This window comes from Primulina tabacum, chromosome 15 (genome assembly GCF_025594145.1).
Source record: "Primulina tabacum isolate GXHZ01 chromosome 15, ASM2559414v2, whole genome shotgun sequence".
NCBI lineage: Eukaryota > Viridiplantae > Streptophyta > Magnoliopsida > Lamiales > Gesneriaceae > Primulina > Primulina tabacum.
The window spans coordinates 23,749,369-23,773,045 of NC_134564.1; the positions used below are offsets into that span (position 1 = coordinate 23,749,369).

Consider the following 23,677-nt stretch of genomic DNA (forward strand, 5'->3'; position numbering starts at 1 on the left):
TGCGTAAATGGAGAACATCAGATGTCGATAGGAATGCTCATACCACTTCTTATTCCTGAGTGGAAGTGGAAAAATATTACTATGGATTTTGTATTGGGCTTATTGAAGACGGTAAAGGGCTTCAACGCTATTTCATGACGTGGTCGAGGAGTACTCGAAGCTTTCTCAATCATTTGACGAAGTCAAAACTGAAATCGAAAGATTAACTGATCAAATCAGTAAGTCAATTCATTTAGAATGAAAGAGTGAATCCTGATTTCCAGACGCTACTGATTGAGAATCGGAAGCTATCTTTACTGGTAAATGCATGGAATAAGTCTTTTGTTTCATTAGATAAGATGCAAGATCTTCAAACACAATCTGGAGACAGAAGTGGTCTCGGATTCAGTAGCAATGCAGGCACTTCTGTAACCAGTTCTCAGTCGCACCTGAACATGCACAAAAGGAAATACAATTGCTTTGTTAAGTCCATTACAATATATGAATATAATGAACCTAATATTCAAGTTGGAAAACCTATAAACAAATGAACAACGGTAGGAATTTCGGACTCGGTTATTTAAAGCATGAGAGGAAAGCTTATTTAAACATTTTAGCCAATAGAGGATCAGTTTTAGCAAAGCACCCCTCAATAAAGGCTACATACTACCGATATCAAAATAACAAATAAGTTCATAAGAAATATAGATTACAAGACAAGAACAACATTGGATGAAAGCATAATAGGGTACATTTTGTGAAGAATAATGTCAAATCTTCTATTGAACATACCCCTGAAGTTACCCGAAGTACAACTTTAGGGTAGTACAAATGTGGGTTCATAAGGAAGTAGTCAAGTTTGGACCTAAATAGATTGGGTACCAATTACTAAATTTTGTGTTTGAAAGGAAGCAAGAGCTCTACTAGCATCAAAAGATCAACCTGGTGCCTAGATATTGGATGCTCTAGACACATGACTGGTTGATCAAAAATACTTTTAGAAGTCATTAGATGTAGCGGACCAAAGATTACTTTGGGTGGCAACTCAAAAGATAAAATCGTGTGTAAGGGTAAGATTATCCATGGAAATATTGTCATTAATGATGTATTATTGTTGAAAATTTGTTCTATAACCTGATTAGCATTAGTGAGTTATGCGATAATGATTATTTAGTAAAATTTCAAAAGCACGCATGCCCAGCTAAGGATACTGATTTTAATGTTCTGTTGCAAGATATTAGAAATGGAAATACCTATAAAATTAATTGGGAATTTACTCAATCTGTTAATCCTTATTGTTTTATTGCATCATCTTCTGATAAACAGTTGTTATGACATAAAAGCCTAAATCATTTAGATTTCAGATCGATTAATAATCTTCTAATAAACACTGGCTATGACATAAACACCTGAATCATTGTTTATTATTGATGATTTATCTAGATTTTGTTAATATTTCTGAGTGGTAAGGTTTGTAAATGTTATCAACTAATTAAATTCTTTAAACGCATAAAAAATAAAAAAAATCAGTTTAGTAGCTAAGATCAAAAGTGATTGTGGTGTTGAATTCACTAGCAAAGCTCTAGCGATATATCTGTCAAAGCATGGAATTCAGCATGAGTATTCAATAACAAGAACTCCTCAGCAAAATGAAATTGTTGAACGAAGAAACAGAACACTGAAAGAAGCATCACGAACAATGCTTGTTGAATCTGGAATCTCACAAAGGTTTTGGGCAATATCAGTGAATACTGCCTGTTATAATCAGAACCGGACTATGATCAACAAAAAAGCTGGAAAAACACCGTATAAAATATGGAATAAGAGTAAGCCAAATCTTTCTTATTAACATATTTTTGGATGTAAATTTTATATCCATAACAAAGATAAGAATCATTTAACAAATTTTGATTATAAATCAGACACTTGTATATTTCTTGGATATTGATGAATCTTTCAATACCATTAATCAATATAACATGAATGAATTAAGCATTGGAATGGATATATTCAGCTAGAAAAAAACATTGAAGATGATGTTCCCAAAAGATCTATCCAACCTCCAAAACCTGATGTTTATTAGATACAACCATTAGAATACATCAGCAAAGGACAAGATCAAGTGAAAATCAATCAAATTATTCCAGAGAATACTGAAGAGATTCCATTACAAAATAACCGTGATTCATCCCAAATAAACATCTTGTTAGAACCAAGTTATAAGTGGAGTAAGACTCATTTTCTTTCACTGGTAATCAATAATCCCTTATAACCTCTTAGAAATAGAAATCAAATGCTCAGCGAATATATGCATGCTATATTCATCTCTCAATTAGAACTTAATAAAATTGATGAGGACCTTATTGATTCCAATTGGATAGAAGATATGCAGGATCAATAAAATCAATTTAAAAGGAATAATGTTTGGTTTCTAGTTTTTAGACCTTGTCATCAAACAGTAATCTGTACTAGATGACTCTTGAGGAATAAATTAAGTGAAGATGATTTAGTAATTAGAAAAAAGAATAGATTAGTTGCTCAAGGTTTAGACAAGAAAAAAATTATATTTTGATGAGACCTTTGCACTAGTAGTCCGAGTAGAAGCTATTTTAAATTTTTTTCTGATTACAAAATTTTTAGGGTATTCCAAATGGATATAAAAAATGTTTTTTCAAACTGTTTATTATAAGAGGAGGTATATGTTGATCAAATTCTAGAATTTACATATCATACTTTGCCAAATCATGTATACAAGCTGTATAAAGTTTTATATGGTTTAATGCAAAAAAAAAACAAAAACAAAAACAAAGGCATGATATGATATTTGTATCAGTTTCTAATTAACCATGAATTTGTTATTAGATCAGTAGACAAGACTCTATTCAATTTTTGTAAAATTTATCATATCTTATGTGGATAACATTATTTTTGGATCTGCTAACCTAAAGTTATGCGATAAATTTTCTAAGTTAATGTAGGGAAAATTTGATATGAGAATGATGAGATAACTGACATTTTTCATAGACTTACAAGATACCAAGAAGCTGCTGAAAAAGTTTGTTTTGAAACATATTCTACAGCAGCGACTCCAATGAGTTAATCAACCAATTAGTAGAGGTAGCTCGGTATCGATGTCTTATTAGATTACAAATTTATTTAACTGCTAGTATATCAGATATAATGTTTTCAGTTTGTATGTGTGCTAGATATCAAACTGAACCTAAGCAATCTCATTTTATTACTACTAAACTGATACTGGAATATTTAAAAGGGACTCGGTAGATGATGATTTGTAATGTATATAGTGTGACATGAAGTTTAATTCTGGTCAAGAGAACATATATTTGATAGAGTTGTTGATATGAATGTGTATTTAGTTGCTATATTGATTTGAACTATTAATGAACTGATACATATAGATACATTTGATTATATTATTGATTTCGCGAAATAGATGCTTGTATCACTTGAATAATAATCGGATTTAATATATAAAATCGTGATTTGAGTTGATAAATGACTTATAGTTTTTCGTGAGATACTTACAATTTTTCTAGTGTATGTATATGTTTGATTATGAACCTACTGGGCATCAACTCACCTATTATGATATTTGTTTTCTAGTGTGTGTCGTTGCAAAAAGAAAGCCAAGATATATCTTTTGTACTAAGTGTATATTATAATTGATGATAGCTAACTAGCATACAACTACATTTCACATAGACCAACAGTTTCAAGAATTTTATCCATATGTTGAATATATAGACAATGAATGTCAAAATAAAAATACTCTTAAACATGTAAAGAATTTTCGTTTGAAAAATATTACTATACAAAAATTTAAAACTTCTCAAGTGGGAATCCGATGACTGGTTTTATTTCCGACGCCATGGATCGTAGCTCCTCCATCTCGTCTTTATCAAGACTCCACCCCAAGGCACCAGCAAACTCTTTTACCTGCTCGGCATTTCTGGCTCCTGGGATCGGAACCACATTCTCCTGGCCGATCAACCAGTTTAGGACCACCTAAACAAAACAAACATCGCTATCAGTTGTAGCTCAACTGGTACCAAGTCTCTTTGAACTATGTACTTATGGCAGGAGATCATGGGTTCGAGACTTGGGGAGGTATCACTCCACCAATCTGGTGTGGAGAGTCCTATGAGCAATGGCGCATGTGAAAAGCCGTGAAGAAAAAGGCCCCAGTGGAAACCCAAGACGGGACAAGGCCCTCGAGGGAGCTCAAGATCATGATAGTCTATGGTCGTTACAATAAATACATAATAAATAACGATAGTTAGTTGTTATATATATATATATAAATAGCGAGTTGTTTTTTATATATATATGTATATATATCACTGTTCATTTTGATGCACTGTCACATTAAATTTCGTAACTACTTGGCTATGGGGGGGTTCATAATAGGAAAACGAAACACATGAAATTGACCTTCAGATATTTGTCTCAATAATGCAACACTGGACCGCTAATCATAAAGAGATGAAATTTTATTTTCTTTTAGTTTTCTGAGCAGAATTTTTTTTGCATAAAAAAACAAGGGAAGTAAGATTTTGCACGCTTAAATTCAAGTGAGCAAATAGTCCCTAAAAAGTGTATTGAACAAATCTTGCATTGTAGATCAAAATACCATAAAGGGACTGATATCAAGCCACAAATACAGACCTGAGTTGAAGTTTTCCCATAGCTTTGTCCAATCTCCTTTATTCGAGTTATTAAAGGTTGAAGCTGCAAATAACAAATGTATAACGAGAAAGTTAGAGGTAAATTTAGAATGAAATTGGTTTTCATACACTGACGATGCTTACTTTAGTCAGAAATTCCCGGGTGTAAATCCGTCCTCTGGGGCCAGATGGAATGTTATTTGGAGTATACTTCCCTGTCAGAGCACCTGAATATCCCAGAACTCGAGATTATCATATAATTTTGAGGCTAAGCTCACAATCAGAGAGCAAAAATAATAGAATTAGCAGAATAAGAGTGAAACTGAAAATCTTCACAAGGCGGAGGGAATTAGGAATAAGAACAAGAACAAGCAAGAAATACAACAACTATTTCCAAAAGAATGAGCTTGCACGACTGTAGCTTACAAGTTTACCATTCAGAGGTATTTGTTGATAAAATTGATGGTCTTTTAGTAATGTTTGCAATAAAAATACCGGCAATAAATACCTATTGCTTTGCAGAATAAAATTCCAGGAGATATATATGCTCACGATATTTTTTCAGTCACTTTTGCAAGAATTTGTCACCCCATGTAACATAACCACCAGAAAGTACGAAACGTGAAAGGAAATTGATCTCAAGTCACCAAACAAATTATCATCTAGGCTAAGTCAGAGTTAGGGTGTTCAGATCCATCAAATTATGCCCAATAAATGAGTTACTTCATCAAAGGCAATTAGAAAAATCAACACCCTACATAGTGGCCAATATTCCAAAAGTAAATGACAAATGATGAAAAGTGATGCATTAGGTTCCATGGCTTTGATTTCTGGGATGAAACATGGAACAGATTTTTATGCGGCCCACATAGTTCTCATGTTTTCAACTATAGAAATTCTGCATTTGAGTCACAAGGACGCTCCAGTTTAAGGAAAAAAACTAAACAACCACTAAAAGAGAGTGGATTTAGTCGAACAATATATGAATTTCAATGTTTACCAATGTTGAATATTCATGCATGAAAAAGGTAATAAAAATGTGCATTGTCAAGAAAATCTTGAGAAGAAGGGATCGACACTCCACCTTGAGCAATTGGTGAATATGCAATTAAGGTAATCCCAAGTTCATCACACGCGGCTTTAACACCATTTTCCTCTGGGAGTCTGTATATGAGACTGTAGTTAACTTGGTTTGAAGCAAGAGGAATGCCTCTCTTTTTGAGTTGATCATAGGCATCCCGGAGGCGTTTCTCTGACCAAAATGACTCGAGTAATCAGATTTTATGAATCAGGTAAAAGAATAAACAGCAAACTCATCCAAGAACTCAATTGTTACAGAATAATCTACTAAATGGCAGTGAACTCTACCGACGATAAAGACAACATGACTAGCAAAAAGCAAGATCCAAACATGAATTCAGGGATATCTTGGGTGCCCTAGAGGCCAGAACAACAATTCTTCAAAAAAGAGTCAAATAGTGGCGAAGCTATTCTCTGTTATTTTTGACACTGACACAAACATAAAAGAATTTATGCAAAACAAGACACAGAGAATGGCATTATAAGGAGGTTTCTCTAAAGATTGGATATGGTGATTTGACACGATTGATGTTAATGTACCAGTATAGTTGGATACACCAACAGCCTTCACAAGACCCTGCTCCACTGCATCCGCCAGACCATCAATATATCCTGGAAAATGGATACCGATTTTCTAAGCTCCACTTGTTTATTAAATATGCATACGTTCAAATTAAGTGATTAGATCGATCTTCATTGAAAAGAATAGTGTAGTTATTAACAACCTTCATTTCCCCATATTCCTGGCCTGAAATTTTGTAAAAACATAATGATCAATATGCATAAATATATATATGCTATGAAATATGAGGAAGACATGAATTTGGAAGGGCTAAATTTGAAAACCAGTGAAGCTGGTAGACGTCCACTGAAGGCATTCCGAGACGACATAAAGAATCTTTCAAGGCAGAAATAACACTCTGGCGACCAAGTCTCCAAGGCAAAGCTGCATATTTGGTCGCAATCGTAACCTCCAAATCAGGCTCTCTTTCTTTCCGTTCCTTGATGAATCTTATCAAACATGGAAAACCCAATCACAAATGGAAACAATAAAGGAAAAGCAGCCAACTTTTGAATTTCAAACCAACTCATAAAAGAGTTAGAACATACCTACCAAGCAGGGTTTCAGAATTTATTGCACCCAATGCCATCTGCATGCACAGAAAACATAGTGTATTGTGGAGATTATGTGTGCTCGATGAATGAATAAAAACAGCAATTATATGCAAACAAATTTCATACCCTTGAGCCATAAACCTCAGCAGTATCAATGAATGTTATACCGTAGTCGAGGCTGGCATCAAAAGCAGCTTTGGCATCTTTCATTTTCCGGTCTATTTTTGCCACAGAATCATAAGAACCATCACATACATGACTAATTAGAATTTATGGTCAAACACCGACATGGAATTGAAAAACACCACATGTATCTGACCAAGGTAATGAAATAAAACAAGGCTAAAAATTATTATAAAATCATTTCAAGGGAAAAAATTGAAAGAGGGCTTGTATCCAGTGGAAAAAAACTACAAAGACTAGGCACTTTAAAACATGACTTAGCGAATATGTGGTGGAATGGGGATTGAAATTGACAGAAAAGGGGCATGCTCAATGTAGAAAATGTTACTGATATCGGAATAGAAGAACCCCAAGGAATGCATATAACTTTTGGGTTTAATAGTTTGCCACTGAAATCCAATAAACAATAATTATAAGTAATCTCCAGAGGAAAAAAAAAAGATACCATTCTTCTAAATACAAACTTAAGAAAAATTAGTAATATGACAGCATTGCCGAAGTAAAGGGCGTTACAGCGGCAGGGTTCAATGAGTTAACACTGATCATGTACTGAGCTGTGAGGATATGTTACTGGTAATGGCCTTTACTTCGGCAATGCTGTCATGTTACTAATTTTTCTTAAGTTAAGTTACTGGTAATGCATGGAAAATTCAAACAAATTTAGTAATCGATTAGGGGGGATCATGGTTTTCTTTATTTTAGGGTATGGTTTTCTTTATTTAGGATTCTTAAATATCGTTACATTTGAATAAAAAGATTTGGAATTATTCAAATCTCTAGGATTCTTATGGATTTGATTTCCAATTTAATCTTGTAAGCCCTATTATTTAAAGGGCAGAATTAGTAAGAATAAAAGGATCGTAAAAGAATTATTCACAATCTTGTGGTACGAGATATGAGGGTTCCCTCTGGACGACCCTCAAACCCAAGAGATCAAAATGTTTTCTCCTAATGAGCCTCAAATTCACGACAAACCGCCTCATGATGCGATCCACACTTTGGGACCATAACTGATCATTCCAAAAAAAATTGGTGAAAGGAAAAACACAATCTATATAGGAATGAATTCAGTTAGGCTGCATTTTGCTCGATGGATTTGGAGTTGACTAGGAATTAGAGATGAAACTTTACAAAAATTCATTGGATTTTAAATGACAAGTTTTATAGGGATACAAATGCAATCAAAGACAAACTAAATGTATATTGAATTTGGAGATGAATTTTAAAAAAGGATCAAACTCATCAAGCAAAGCAAACATTAAATCAACTAGCCTGTGCCCTTCTTCCAATACAGTCTCAACAAATTATTACACAAGTTCCATACATAACAACCAACAAAATCATTTTTCCTTGACTTGGATACAACCTAGAAGCTGATTCTTGACAGATATATGCCAGCTACTTTTACAGGATCAAATAGCGGTATCCGTCAATAAAGAAATTGTAAATACCATATCAGACAGGGCCAACAGTTGTATCTTGGTCGTACCGAATACCATTTGAGCTACATTTAAATTTTTAACTAGTATTGAAAAATTTTTGTTGAAACAATTATACAAAATTTAAAACTGTGACATTTCTACTGTGGTATATGTAGAACATTTGAAGATGCTAATGATGAAGGATATACCAGCACTAACAACAAAGAAAAAGGTTATTTCATCAACTTTAAATAAGAATATAAAAAAAAAACATAAATAAATGAATGATAACGCAAATCGCAAGAAATAGAAGAAAGAAACTACCATCCCAATCAAAGCTATTCCAATAGCTGGTGTCTCCCCACGACCAAGCTCCAATCCCAAGCTTGCTCACCTTCAATTCCGAACCCCCCAGCCTCGTCTTTTCCACCTCCGCAACTTTTACATCCACGCCAACTTCCACTGCTCGGACTGGAGGAACCTTACTCCCGCTAAATGCGGGAAAGCAAGCACTACTTAAATGAAAAGCCATACTTATTACGAAACCAATATCGACTCCAGCTCTATTTCGTGAAAAAACCCAAAGTTGCAGAGGAATTTGAATATTGGGTCGGTGAATTCATCAGCAAAATGGCAAAATTGTTGTGGTGGAACTGAATTCTTGGAGATATGGTGGAGCATTTGTACACGTATAATATAACGTATTTCATTGTGCTGGCAAATGTAAATTTTTTTTTTCTAAAGGTTGAGTATTAATGTTAAAGTACGAATGTAAATAATTTGAGTCGACTTACGAATTTTTCGAACGAGTTTAATAAATATTTATATTCATCATATGGCGGATTGGATTTTTGGAGCTCGATCGAAAAATTAATTTTAAGGACTAAAAGCCTGTTATTTGTGGTTGATATGGTTTTTAGTTCTAATATTTCAAACCTACTTCCTTTTTTTCTTATTTAATCTAAAGTTTGATTCTCCTTGTTGAAGAAAATAGGTAAAAATACGTGTAGAGTCGACTCATGAGTTTTATGATTCGGCTCGATAAATAATTAATTTATATTCGAAATTATTAAATTCAAATCAATCTCCAAGCAAAATTATTTTATTTGATAGTTCGCAAACTGGTAACTAGTTTTAAATAAAAAATTTATTTGTATCTTTAGTATTTTATAAATATAATATAGTTACATAATAAATATATTTTGAGTTTTTCGAGTCTTCATCTTTAAGCAACAATTTGAATTTACAAACATGCTCAAATATTTCAAGTTGAGTTTGAATTTAAGATCTAATTGGAGTCAAATCCAAGCCATAAGTATTTTACTGTTTGAATTTTTCATTGAACCAATACATTCGAACTCAAATTATAGCATTAATTTTTTTCTTGGCTTGTTTCGATTAGTCTGCACACCTTTTAAAGAATACTGTTAAGATATAGTTTAAACAAAGTTTTATTAATTAAACTGATCCGATTTTATAAATTGTTAAATGCAAATCACTCAATAAATTTCCTACAAACTGAAATTAACACATAAGTATGAAGAACCAATTTGATAGGCCTACTCTGAAAATCATCTGAACTAATAATCTTACAACGTAAGAGCAACTGATTTGATCTCCTTACAGCAGAAATATGCTGAGATGATGACATTATCTAGGTGCAACAATCATTTCACTGCCGAGCTTATTCTGAAAGGACTGACATCGTTTAAAGCTTTCAGTATATCCCTATTTCAACTAGTGTCCAAGGAATTTGAATTTATTATTTACCCAATACAATATTTGGAAAGAAAACAAAAACACATGACAATCTCTGCATAATTTCGGGCATACAGTATGACTGTGAGTGCCAGCCATATTTATTAAAGTTGGATCGACAACTATAAAATGGGAATGCATAAGAGCCATTAAGATGCTGCTACTCTAAACTTTCCTCATACATTCTCTCATTCATTGGCTTTTTATCAAGATCTATTTCAAGTTGATTTTCACGCTTTCATCATATCACTTAAGCATCATTATGTGCACGTATTTTCTCACACATCTTCTGTTTATTTTTTGCTGATTTGTGTTTTGAGAAATCATTGTAATTGTGATAAAGTAATTTCTGAATAGATTGGGTTAATAAGTTAGCTGCTAAGAGTTTTAGCTCAATAGGGCTATTGAACTGAGTTAAAGTGGGTTTGTATAAAAAAATTCTACTGATCAAATCTTCTAGTAAAATTTTTCTGAAAACAGAAGAAGGGGAAATCTGTATGTTTTCTAAGAAAAAATATGGTGACTGAAAAATTTGAATGCATGCACATTTGTCAGCTCAGGACGATGATATATGGTACGACGTCACAGACGGACCAATAAAGATCTTAAAAGGCAACATTGTTATAAGCATTTAGATACGGTCCACATATAGTCGAGAAACCCATAATAGACTGGACTGCCGATGATAAGAAGGCTAATTTGGTTAACGTTACCAATGATATTGTTTATAAAACTTTAGATAAAAATATGTTCAGTAAAATTAAATATTTTTCCATAAGAAAAGAGATTTGAGAAAAGCTAACACAACTGTGTGAAGGAAACGACAAGATCAAATAAAACAAGATGATGGTAGCCATTCAAAAGTTCGATAATATTGAGATGAAAGCTGGAGAGACGATTAATGAGTTCGATGAAAGATTCAGTAGCATTGTGATCGAGCTAGATGATCTTGGGAAGGACTACAATAACGAAGAGGTTGCACTGAAGGTGATGAGGGTCTTACCGAGAGAATGGAACGCGAAGACCATTGCCATGCGAAAATCAAAAGAACTGAACAAGCTCTAATTGAACGAGTTGTTCGATGATATGAAGGCTTATGAGTTCAAGGTAAGAATTAGAAATGGAGAAGAACCATCAATGTCTCATCCAACAAAAGCTCTTGTGTTAGCAGAAGAATCTACATCAAAGTATGCTGAACAACTTAGCAACGATGTATGTCACTGTTTATAAAGAAATTCGAAAAATTTATCAAGAATCGTCACACTAACTTTCAAAATTTCTATAAGAAAAATAATTACAAGAAAGAATCAAACTCTTCTGATCAAGCTTGTTTTAATGATGACAAAATATGTCACTTCATTGTTTACTGTACCATACCAAAGAAAGATGAAACGAAGTAATCTGAATGAAGAAAGACAGCTTATGAGATGAAATCCTTTAGGAAGAAAATAGAGCATAAGGTGTTGTTAGCTGAAGAAAGCAAGAGAAAGTAGGCTGATTCAGAATCAGGGACCACCAGCTTAGAAGATGCATCTAGTGAGAGTGAAGAGCAGTCTATAAAGTGCCTAATGACAAATGATGATCTGGAATCCAACAATAATGAAGTATTTGACTTTACCTCATATTAGTTTACACCAGATGACTTAATCACTAGACTAAATGAAGTGGTCATGGAGTACAAAACACTTACGCAATCATTTGATGAAGTTAAAGCAGAAAACAAGTATCTGACAAACAAGTCTGGCAGCTCAAGTTGTAACCCAACTTGATGTGCTAGATAGTCTTAAGACCAAAGTTACTATGCTAACAAATGAAAATGAGAACATACGATCTTAAGTCCAAGTTATAATTATTGAAAATCCAAGGTTGAAAATTTGTTCAACACTTGGACAAAGTCTTGTGTTTCACTTGGGAATTTGCATGAAGATCAAAAGAAATCTGGTGACAGATTAAGCGTAGGCTTTGATCATAATAAATGTAATTCTTCTGAAACAAGTAGTCAGAAGTGTTTGGACATACATTTTGTTAGATTAAGCACAATATATGAACATAAAGAGCCATAATCTCATAAAAGTCAACATGTTTATCAGAAGAACAGATGATTTTATTGTAGACTTCGATATGAAAAACCTGAGAATTCTAAATCAGGTTGGCTCAAAAACAGACTCAACAAGAATGAATATGGTTCCCATCACAGACCAAGATGGTCTGATAATAGTCAAACCAGACAGAATTATATGAAGGTTACACATAAGCACTACTACAATTGCAAAGCAGTTTAGAAGATTTATAGAATTAAGTACATGAAGGAAAGGCCTAAACAGAGATTTGTTACGGATTCACCATACACCAATAATATTTCAGCACAATCACACACCCTATCGGAGACGCAAAATGGAAAATTTGTTCGGATAATTTATTTTTGAGTCTCGAAAGGACAGATCCGATCTAGACCTAGATGAGATATGGGTACCAAAAGTTACTTTTGATCTGTGGTTGCAGGTTAGTCAAACCGAGCTATTAAAAAAGTCCACCTGGTATGTACTTAGACAGTGGATGCTCAAGGAACATGACAGAAAATGCAAATATGCTATTTGAAATAATTGATTATCAACGTCCCAAAATCATTTTTGTAGATGATTAAATGGGTAAAACTGTGGGTAAGGGTAAGATTATTGATGATAACATTATCATTGAGGATATTCTTTTGGTAGAGAACTTGTGTCATAACTTGATCAGTATAAATCAATTATGTGATAGGTGATGATCACAATCACATGATCAAAATCGATCTCATTACCCAGATTTGGGTGGAAATATGAACGGGTACCTCGGGAAAGTAAACAAACGCGGAATCTCAAACGTCTGTGTTCTAATCAAACGACCAGCAAGAAAAACACGCGATCAAAATTATAACATATCATTTCAATGGTTCAGATGCAACCTAAACTAACACAAAAGTAGGAAGAAACACAAATCTAGAAGCAACATGACAAGCACGAGTCGGCCACTACTTGGTTCAAATGTTTGGTCTGAATTTCATACTTCTTTTAGACCAGAAAGAGGGGATACTATTTGTACCCCGTATAGCCGACCCGATTCGACCCCAATCATTTTCTACCCGAGCTCATTTACTGGAAGGATAGAAATAATGGGCCTATGATTGATACTATTAGGGCCAGAGCCAGGGCCTAAAATCTTACACGGAGTCTAAAGGTTATCAAGCCCGAGTAACTGAGCTAAATGAGAGATTTTATCGAGCCGAGGCCCAAACAATTATGGCGGTGAATACACAATATTATTAATGTGAGATACTGGTCAAATCTCCAATGAAGGGAAAATTTCAACGATATCAAAATACATTTAAAATTCATAATCTGCCAAAGATAAGGTCGTATCAATACAAATCTTGCTATGAATCTAGTGTTTCACAGACTTGTCTGTTAAAGAGTTCTTCTACAAGGTATTCAACTCCTCTCAACACTTCAAATACTATGTATTTTTCATGATTTTATACATTCATTTGTTATTATCACTCATCAATACTTTTATTACACACTTAAGTTATATTTCACACTGACTTAAATATCGGAGAAGCTACATCGGAAATACTTCTGATGCCCTCTAACTTCTATTCGTATGTACATATCCATGCTGAACTATCGTCTGATCCACATTGAACCAGTTTTAATTTTTTGACTCACAAAACCGAACTTTCTCACATTTTGTTCTTATCATCACATGTAATTTAATTTGAGGAAATTTGACTTCTTTAAGCTAAGTAATAGAAGAAAGATATATTTAAAGGGAATGAAAATTATCAGTATCCTCCTCGCGGTTTTGACCTGCCTCACAAATTTCGTCTTTAAATTCGATAAATATTATTGTCCCTTATGATATAGATATATTTCTAATACTATATTCAACATAAATAAAATATTCAATCATATTGCAATACCAATATGAAATTCTACTCCTACACATGCAACGGTTTGGTAAAGAGGCAATAAATAGAGATGAATGAAGGATAAAATAACATCTTAGAAAAACCCAAAATAAAAGGATAAATAAATAGAGATGAATGAAGGATAAAATAACATCTTAGAAAAACCCAAAATAAAAGGATAAAGTTGCTCTTCCAATTATTTTATTCAGACTTGTTTTAAAATTTTCAAAACATAAAATATTAACACTAAAATATATAGTAAAGTCTCAATTAAAAAAAATCATTTAGGCGACTGAACATAATAACAATTATTTTGTGACAAAAAAAACATTTTTATTTAATGATTTATTAGGAAAAAATTTGATACATTCTTTAACTACCTATTCAACTTTACATCTGTTTCTCGTACTCTCATCTTTCTCAATCCTCTTCCTCAATCGAATGCAACTGTTTGAAATCATAATTTTTAAATTAAACGTTTTGTAGAGCTTGAAAATCAAACACTTGCTATTAAATTAATAATATTTACAGATTATTCCATCCATTATTTTTTTACTTGATGCAATTAACACTGAAATTACTTAAAAACTAAAAACGTTACTTATGCTTATAATCTCCAACTAATCACGCTTAAACTTTAGTTCGTGTATTTTAGGACCTTGATTTCAAGATTTGAAGGGGCAAAGTGATGCAGGAAGCTTTATTACAAAAGATCAAGACCTTATTCATCCTAAACTCACTCACATTAAGATTGGTTACAATCATGGATGTGTAATTTGTAGACAACACACCTGCAAAACACACACATACACTCGTTCATGTTTTCATGCATAAATACAAGTGATGGAAAAAAGATCGCGTCCGGAGATTTTGATATCAATCGCTATATAAACGGAGCTAATAATGGTCGACAACCTAGTATTTCTGCTTATTGTTACAAGTAATCACTACTCAAATCTTCATCAATGCACTCCTAAACTTCCAAGAAACGAAGTTTTTACCTGCCGTTGACAATGAATTCGGCTCATTCCCCCGAATAAAAGTTTGAGGGAGAGGGAATACCTTCAATGCCAGTATTCTGAATTGCTTACCTGTATATTTCACCCTTCAGTTTTAAACCAGAGCTTGCAGACTAGGATCAAAATAAAGCTTCCCATATCCCACAGCTTTCGAAAGTCATGTTAGTTTGTATTCCAAAATAAAGCCTTCCCATATCCCACAGTTTTAAACCAGAGCTTGCAGACTAGGATCAAAAACGCCGCCTAAAATATACCACACCCATTCTTTCATCTTTGTGAAGCAGAATGATGGGCTCCACGGTGAAGAATTCACAACTCTGGCTACCACATAACTTGTCGCTGTCTCAGCTAGCCCCTCACTGATTCAGGATTTTTTTGTCCACTACCTACATCATGAGTATTAAATCCAGTAACAGGCACGGACCGCTGACCAAAATTCAGTAACAATTTCTTCTGACTCTCATCAGTGTGTGGGAGACTGGCACGTAGAATTTCCACAGGCATCTCCCTGCTCACAGCTCTTGCAGCCTCCGCCTCTGAGTTTAGTGGGCTTTCGGTAGTTAATGACTGCATTATGCTATCATGTTTACTCGTGCAGTACTTCGTCAACAGACCGAAGAACGCATCAAATGAAGCCTGCCAAAGAGTTTGAATAGGCATGCTGAAGTGGCTGGGAGTTTGAGAACCTGTTAACAAGTTAGTTGCTCTTTCTAAAATAGACGTTAAAATGAGGGAGGCACCATCTCCAGCAGGGCTCCTTATCGGACGAAGAGGTGGCTGCTCTGAGGAACAAACTACAGCAGCAAGACAAGCACTAAGTGAATTAAGGTCCATACTACTAACACACAAAGCCACTGCTTTGGCAAGACCATTAATGGTATCAGCTGCATCTGGATCAGAGGGAAGGCCACCAAACAGAAATCTTAAATGGCGGAAGATGGCCATGCAAACTATTCGAGCAAGGTCACTTCCAGGTAAAAGGTGAAGAAACCTTGAAATAAGCTTCCGACCTTTAGAAACAGAAACTAATCGCAGAAACAAAATATCATCCTTGGGAGACAGCCCGATAGGATTACTACTTTTACCAAGCGGATCAACAAGCTGAAGAGAAGCAGTTAAGCCTTCTAATAGAACACGGCGCTTCCGCCTAAGAAGACTTCCACCATCTTGGGGTTGAGTAAACTGTAAGAGTCGGTCAATGTCATCAACATTCAAAAGAAGGCGAAACCCATCCTCAATAGTGACCCTTGCAGCAAGCATTGGTTCCCGTTCCAAAGGCTTCTCTGATGATTTATGCTCAGCATTACCATCACCACAAGCAGAGGGAGGAGGATCTAAATCAAGAAGAGACTGGGGCCTACGAATTGAAGAAAAACAAAGTTTTCCAAGTGCATCAACATGGAAATATGGTTGTGATTCAGCACTATTACGGGACCTAGAAAATTGTTCCCTTGAGTGTGAAGGGCAAAAATGATATTTTGACCCTGATTCAGCAGATTGTTTGGCCAGACGGGCTTGGTGATAATAATCATCTACATATGGGTCGTTTCCATGAGTGGCGGCATGCTGAATTTTAAAAATGGTCTCTATTTCCTCAGCGGTCATATGTTTTGATTTAAACTGTGGCAAATTATTCTCACTCCTATGGCTGCTAGAATCAGGCCCTTGATGAGAAAATAGGGCAGAATGTCTATCTCTACGTGATGACTTTGATTTTGACTCTCTTTTATCAGTGTACTTATACCTACCCAAATATGATGGTGAAGGGAAGGTGTTGTATGCGTGAGGTTGCAATGCTGAAAAATTGGCTAAAGGTAAATGATATGAAAGATGCAATCTCTGTTGCTGTGAGGGTATTACCGGTGGTAATAACCCATTTTGATACTGATGTCGTAAAATATTTTTTAACAGGATAGAATTATCACCACGAAGAACATTGGTGTTACTATTCCAGTGATTTTGCCGATGATTGTTATGTGAGAAATTAGGGGAGAACGAGTGCAGCATGTTTACATGATCACAAAACCCAATAGGCATTTCGGCTAAATGAAGACTTGAACCAGATAATGGAGACTGGTATGGCAAAGAGAACGGTGACTGAGATCCACCAGAAAGAGATAACAAATTAAGATGATTCAAATTATTCATCGAAGCTTGTAGCGATCCCGATGGAGGAAAGGAAGTGAAAGAAGATTTTGGGACTAAAATAGGCTCACTAGAGAACCGTTGTAGCTGCTGCTGCTGCTGCTGCCGAGGGTATGACGATGTTCTATGCAATGGTTTAGATTCTGGGTGATACAGCGAAGAGAGATGTGGCTGTGATGACCATCTCTTATTTTCATCAAAACATTCTGAGTCAGACATACGATGGTCAAGCCAGTCAGAAAAATCTGCCTCTCGTGCCCAATCTGCAGCTGATGAACCTGCAGCAACCTCGTGTTAATGAAAGGAATCAAATTACATAAAGCACAAGCGCACAAATAAAAAATGGAGAAACAGCAAGGAAAGTTATCTGAAAATCAAACCACTATAATACACATGCCCTTACACATTGCAACAAAGCTCCAGCTATCTCACAGTAAAGCCAAGGCAGTGAAAAATGAGAAAATGAGAAAAAGGAGATGAATTTCCAATAACACATACAACTCTAGACACCACTAAAAAATGAACCACCGTCAATATTTCATATATCTTCATAGGCATCTGAAACATTATCAGAACAGCCAGGGATTTTCTTAATGATGATTGATGAAGAGACACAGCTACTAAAAATTAAAAAATACATCACATTAGAAATTTCACACCCAATTAGATAATTTAGTCTAACTTCTTACTTACGAAATTTTCAGCTACAAAATAGTAACAGAAGAAAAATCACAAGTTATCATACAGAGCGATTAGAAAGGACATTATACTCACTCTCCCTAGAAAAAGATCCCGATCCAGATCCAGATCCTCGGTCACCAATAACTCCAGGGTGCCTTGGCCCAGAAACAACTTTGTTCAACTAAAAGAAATAAAAAATATGAACATCAGATAACATAGAGCAGGCAAAAAAAAAGTTTGTAACCTTGGCATTCAAAAGCTCCGAGGCTCTTTAGAGACACTTTCAATGTAACCTAACATCTATTGAGCATTTCAAAGTTCCCTTGAGTGTAAACTATCAGCTTATGCATTTGAATTTGAACAAGTTGTTTAGTCAGCAACTCAAATTATGCTGAAGTATCATTTTGTACATTCAAATTCACATCACCAATAAAATTTTATCGACAATGTTTGTTTTCCCAAACAAATCCTATTTATTTTTGGTAATGTACATCGAGGAATGTCACTCTTCCAATTCAATTAGCTATAAAGTCCATACAGCTAAATATTTAATGCAATAATAACTTCCAATATGGTTTTGCTTTAGATTTCTTCAAATGTTTATATTACTGTTGGCGACGATTGGGACATCTCCAAATCTTATTCAAGGGACTGTCCTCCCATAACAGAGTAGGTCAACCTAAATCATAAAGTAGGTTTAAGGAGGATATTTCATAGTTATTTAAAACATGCGCCTGGCTGCGCCTAGGCGACAGGCCCAGCCACACGCGCCCATCACAGCACTTGAAACAAGCGCGCTTAAAGCGTGAGCCTCGGTCTAGACGCGGGGCATCCGGGAGGCGCAGAAGTATGGGCTTCAAAGAAGTGGGCTGATATTCTGTAAGTAAATAAAAAAAATTAACTCGAGACCAACCAATTTTGAATCTCAATTAGCAAAACTTATGGCTATTTAATGATAAAAGAACCTGTTGTCACTCCTTTATGCAAAAAGAAAATTATCAGAAAGTTCAGAAGCCCCCTATGCAAACTTTTATTGTCATCTTCCCTCTATGATGATGATGATACAAATGAGGAAGATGAAAAAGAATTTGATGATTTAGATAATACTGTAATCCTCTATGCAAATTTTTACTCTAATTTCTTTTAGACTCGTGACTCATCATGATTTTGGAAGAAGATGGTGATATAGTTGAGGAAGATGGAGATGAATTTAATTATTTAGATATTTGAATTTTTTTTCTTAATATACTATGAATTGCTGACTTACTGATCTTGCTGATGAATTTTAGATGATTAAAGTTTTTTCTGATTATGATTTTTGCTACATTATCTATTAATGAATTTTTATTTTTAATGTTTGTTATCTTTGTGAAAAAATTTAAATTTATGTAATATTATAGATTTATAGTTAAATCCCTTTATATATATTGAATTTTGAAATTTATGTCAAATGTGTTTTAATTCGACAAAGCGTGCGTTTTGCCTTGCACCTTAAGCTTCAGGGTACACTATCGCTTTAGTGTGCCTTAGCGCCCTAAATAATTATGGGATATTTTATCTTTGTTGTTGCAATCACAACAATCCGGCAATAGAGATTACGACAACCTGTTTGATTTCATTCATAACACACTACAGAAAACAGATTGAAATAAAATACCATGGGAATCGCGTAAACACAAGCGCTTGTCAAGATTTTAATTAACCCCAAACCATTCATAAAAGATGCAGCGAGCATGGTTAGCAGAGAAACATGGTGGAGCCACATTATGCCGGGTACACAAGTAAATCAGATCCAGTTCCAATCAAAGAAATGGGAAGAACTTCCTAGAAGAAAAAATTTAAAATCCAAAACTATATCAAAGAACACAAAACAAAACCAAGTGTTTCAAGTTTGAGATGAAGAAACAACCTTTGCAAATGTAGTCGCCAGATCATCAATTTCAGATAATGATCCAAATACAGATCCCTGGAGAAAGGGCAACAGAATACGATCAGTTGTCAAGAAATCCATGAAATAATTGTTGGCAAAAAGTAGGCATCAGAGATATTATGAAGATCAAATAATGCAAGAGATGCACAAAATGCAAAGATGTCTGGCTAGAATAATCATAGGTATTTTTTTTTTTAAATGTCATTTGCATCCTCGGATGAACTGTGAACTTCAAACGTATCTTTTAAAGAAGATAAAATAACGGTCAAAATAGAAAAAACTCCAACATCATTTTGTGATCCTCAAAAAGAAGGCAAAAGCAAGTCACTGACTTAACACACAATCCATAAACTCTCATCCTTTAGAACTGACCACTTTTTTAAGACTAAAAACATATCTAGTTCTGACCAAATAAATCACAGGCATCACAATCTCCAAGACCTTATTCTATCCAAACAAACTGCGAGCTCTTTTTTAATTCTTTCACAATATCTAATCTCTCAAAGTCAAACTATATATGCATCTTAAAAGCTTCACAGATTAGAATATTTCAACACAGGCACAAACAATCATAAAACAGAACGGAAAACATACAGACATCGTCTTTTAGTCATTCTGCCATCTATCAAATAGTCGAATATGGGTGACAATTCGTATTCATTTTCCGGGCGGCAATGGTGCAACTTCAGCATGGTGAGAAAGAAACAGTAGATTGTGCGAGAATATCCAAATCCATAAGTCAAAACACCAAGAACAAATTAATTATCTCAGAACCAAGTAAAGTAGAAAGAGCCCGCAGCACAAATCTAAAGTCAAAACACACATATAATGGAAAATCTCTTAAGGAGTGATTAAATATATTCACCTCATTTTTGCCAAATAAATGATACTCTTGCAATTCTTCCTCATCACCAAGTCCACCTCCAAGTACAGGATCACCCTCCTCTTCTTCAACTTCCAAACCCCCTAATTCCACTGCATACATAACATCTTTCCCAAAAAAAGAGTACTGGGATGCATCGAATACAGCTCCATCTACATAAAACAACTCCGTTATTTGAATAATCCAACACTATATGGAGCAAAGAAAAGGGTAAAAAATGCAGAAGTTCCATTAAACAAACAAAGAAAGGAAAGAAACACACAAAAAACAAAAACAAGACATAAAAAAGATCAAAGCCGGCATAGAAACAAGAAGAAACAGCAAGTTGGAAGTAAAGCAGCGAACCAGAAAGAGAACCAGAACCCGAGTCGTTGCCGTCATTGAAATCCTTCCCATCCCCTAACATCTCCATAGCTAGACAAAAGTCCAAGAAAACAAAAACCCAAATGTAAATCAATCACAAAGAGAGACAAATTCCCCAACTTCCAACTTTCCCGATGCAGATAATTAGGGTTTACAAGAAGAGAAAAAAAGAGTGACACATAGAGAGACAGAGAGAGAGATCTGTGGGTATATAATTGTGTATGTATATGCGGGTGTGGGATGGGGTTTCGTTTGTTTCTGAAAAAGTGAGAGAGATCGCAATTTACAGCTGCACATGATCTGTGTGTATATAATTGTATGTATATGCGGGTGTGGGATGGGGTTTCGTTTTAGATCGCAACTTACAGCTGCGCATGTTTATTTATTTATTTATTTATTAATTATTTTTATTATTATTATTATTATTGATGTATTAATTATTTATTTTTATAATAAAATAAATGGGAAACGTGACGAGGTATGTATGGTTAGGGACTGGGAAGAAATACCGAAATACCGAAAAATCATACCGAAAAAAATATCGAACTTACCGAAAAAATCGGTATACTGAACATACCGTACCGAAATGTTCGGTATCGGTATCGGTATGAAATATTTTTTTTTTCGGTATTTCGGTATATATAATTTTTTATTATTATTTTTTTTAAATTTACCGAAAACACATTTTCGGTATACCGACATTTTTTCGGTATACCGACAAAATTTTCGGTGTCGGTACGGTAACGGTATGAACTTTTTTCATACCGAAAATTCGGTATACCGAATGTGCAGTATACTGAAATTTCGGTATCGATATAGGTATGGAAAAATTCCTTTTCCATACCGATATTTTCGGTACGGTATACCGTACCGTACCCTACCCCTATGTATGGTCTATTGCTCTATTTTTTATTATTCCTAAGCGATGGGGTCGGGAGGTCTCGAACATATGCGGCTTGCATTTGAGTCCATCCAAGTTACGGGATAAATATTTTTTATGCTGGAATGCCATGAATATAAGCTATTTATTTAAATAAATATGCATTTACCCTCTTTAAATATTTTTTAATGTGATTTTTGGGATAGATAAAGATTTTGTATTTTAAATTAATTTTTTTTATTGTTTGTAGATTAATGAGATTTTGTGGTTTGGCTCAAGTATTTCTCAGACAAAAATTGGTAAAATCTCCAAAGATTTCTTCTATTATTTCTTGTAAATGGATGATATCACATACAAAAATGAGTTTATCTTGGTCCTTTTCAAGAAACATGTGCATCCTTTTAGATGGCCTTTCATCCTTTTTAGATCTCTTGAGAAAATTAGAAACATGTGCATCCTTTTAGATGGCCTTTCATCCTTTTCAGATCTCTTGGGAGCGTGTAACTTTCCGATTGGCTATTGGGATGGATCTACCATTTTAGGTGTGGGTTTTTCACGAATCTCCTCGAATTCTATCATTACACTTTTTTTATCTAATAAAAACTTCATCTCCAAAAATATGACATTCCTTGAAACAAGCGTTTTTGTTTTTTAGGATCATAGAAGTAATATCCAAAGATGGATTCCCAGAAAGTAGAAAAAACTAGATCTACTATCCAACTTGTCTCTTGCTGCTTACTTCATATAAGTAGGACATCCTCATATTATTAGATAAGAATACTTGGGAGGATTTTTTTATCCATATCTCATGTGATGTTTTATCCATTGTCTTTTTATGGATGTTATTCAACAACATATTCGTAGTTTCAAGCACAAATCCCCAAAAATATGGCTGCAATTCAGTGAATCCCTTCATAGATCGAACCATGGTTATCAATGTTTGATTATGACGTTCTGACACACCATCATTTGTGGTGTGGTGGGATGAGCCCACTGTGAGATAATCTCGTTCTTTTTAAGATAGTCTTGAAATTCAGTACTTATGTATTCTACATCTCAATTAGATATAATTGTTTTAATATTTTTTCCTAATTGTTTCTATACTTTTGCTATAAATTCTTTGAATTTTCTAAAACTTCAAACTTGTATTTCATCGAATACACATACTTATACCTCGAGAAATCTTCAGTAAAGGTAATGAAGTAAGAACGTCCCAATTTTGTGCTAACACTTGCCGGGCCACATGTTAAAGTAGATGTCCTGCAAGCCAACATTTGGCTAGGAAATTTATTGACTCAAGTGTAATAAACAATCTTTATTTTAATAAAATTTAACCTTTCATGGTTTTATTTTACTTTATATGTATACTCATGCAATAAGCATAGATAAAGTCTTTGATATACTTTAATACAAATGAATCGTAATTCGATCTTGAAACTCATTTGTAAACGCTGTATATTCTAAATTCGTTCCTAGTCGATTCAGAGCCTAAAATAAGGATAAAAGTCGCTTGAGCTTGAGACTAGCATCTCTGATGTTGTGTACCGTATTTCATGGTATGGGCATAGAGATGTCCAATCATGCAGATGGATAATCATATGTTGATTG

General features: G+C 34.4%; 2 protein-coding genes across 5 annotated transcripts; both read right to left on the reverse strand.

Annotated features, from left to right (window-relative positions):
• Positions 1–3,699: 3,699 nt before the first annotated feature.
• On the reverse strand, positions 3,700–9,169 carry LOC142526974 (putative oxidoreductase At1g06690, chloroplastic). Its single transcript, XM_075631673.1, has 10 exons — positions 8,789–9,169; positions 6,987–7,078; positions 6,855–6,895; positions 6,591–6,755; positions 6,470–6,492; positions 6,285–6,356; positions 5,749–5,916; positions 4,809–4,891; positions 4,666–4,728; positions 3,700–4,005 (listed from the first exon to the last, which is right to left on the reverse strand). Exons 1-10 carry the CDS (start codon positions 8,994–8,996, stop codon positions 3,820–3,822), a joined length of 1,101 nt encoding a protein of 366 aa, XP_075487788.1. The 5' UTR covers positions 8,997–9,169; the 3' UTR covers positions 3,700–3,819.
• Positions 9,170–14,839: 5,670 nt separating this feature from the next.
• LOC142526436 (protein PAT1 homolog 1-like) lies at positions 14,840–21,534 on the reverse strand. 4 transcript variants are annotated; one of them, XR_012815263.1, is made up of 6 exons: positions 21,172–21,534; positions 20,809–20,978; positions 19,923–19,979; positions 18,107–18,194; positions 15,260–17,610; positions 14,840–15,141 (listed from the first exon to the last, which is right to left on the reverse strand). XR_012815263.1 is itself a non-coding variant. In XM_075630842.1 (5 exons), exons 1-5 carry the CDS (start codon positions 21,236–21,238, stop codon positions 15,536–15,538), a joined length of 2,457 nt encoding a protein of 818 aa, XP_075486957.1. In that variant the 5' UTR covers positions 21,239–21,534; the 3' UTR covers positions 14,840–15,535. The 4 variants fall into 4 exon arrangements, 3 of the variants coding, with proteins under 3 accessions (XP_075486957.1, XP_075486958.1, XP_075486959.1); XM_075630842.1 differs by having other exon boundaries at positions 14,840–17,610; XM_075630843.1 differs by lacking the exon at positions 21,172–21,534 and adding an exon at positions 19,671–19,837 and having other exon boundaries at positions 14,840–17,610; positions 20,809–20,930.
• Between the last annotated feature and the right edge of the window lie 2,143 nt (positions 21,535–23,677).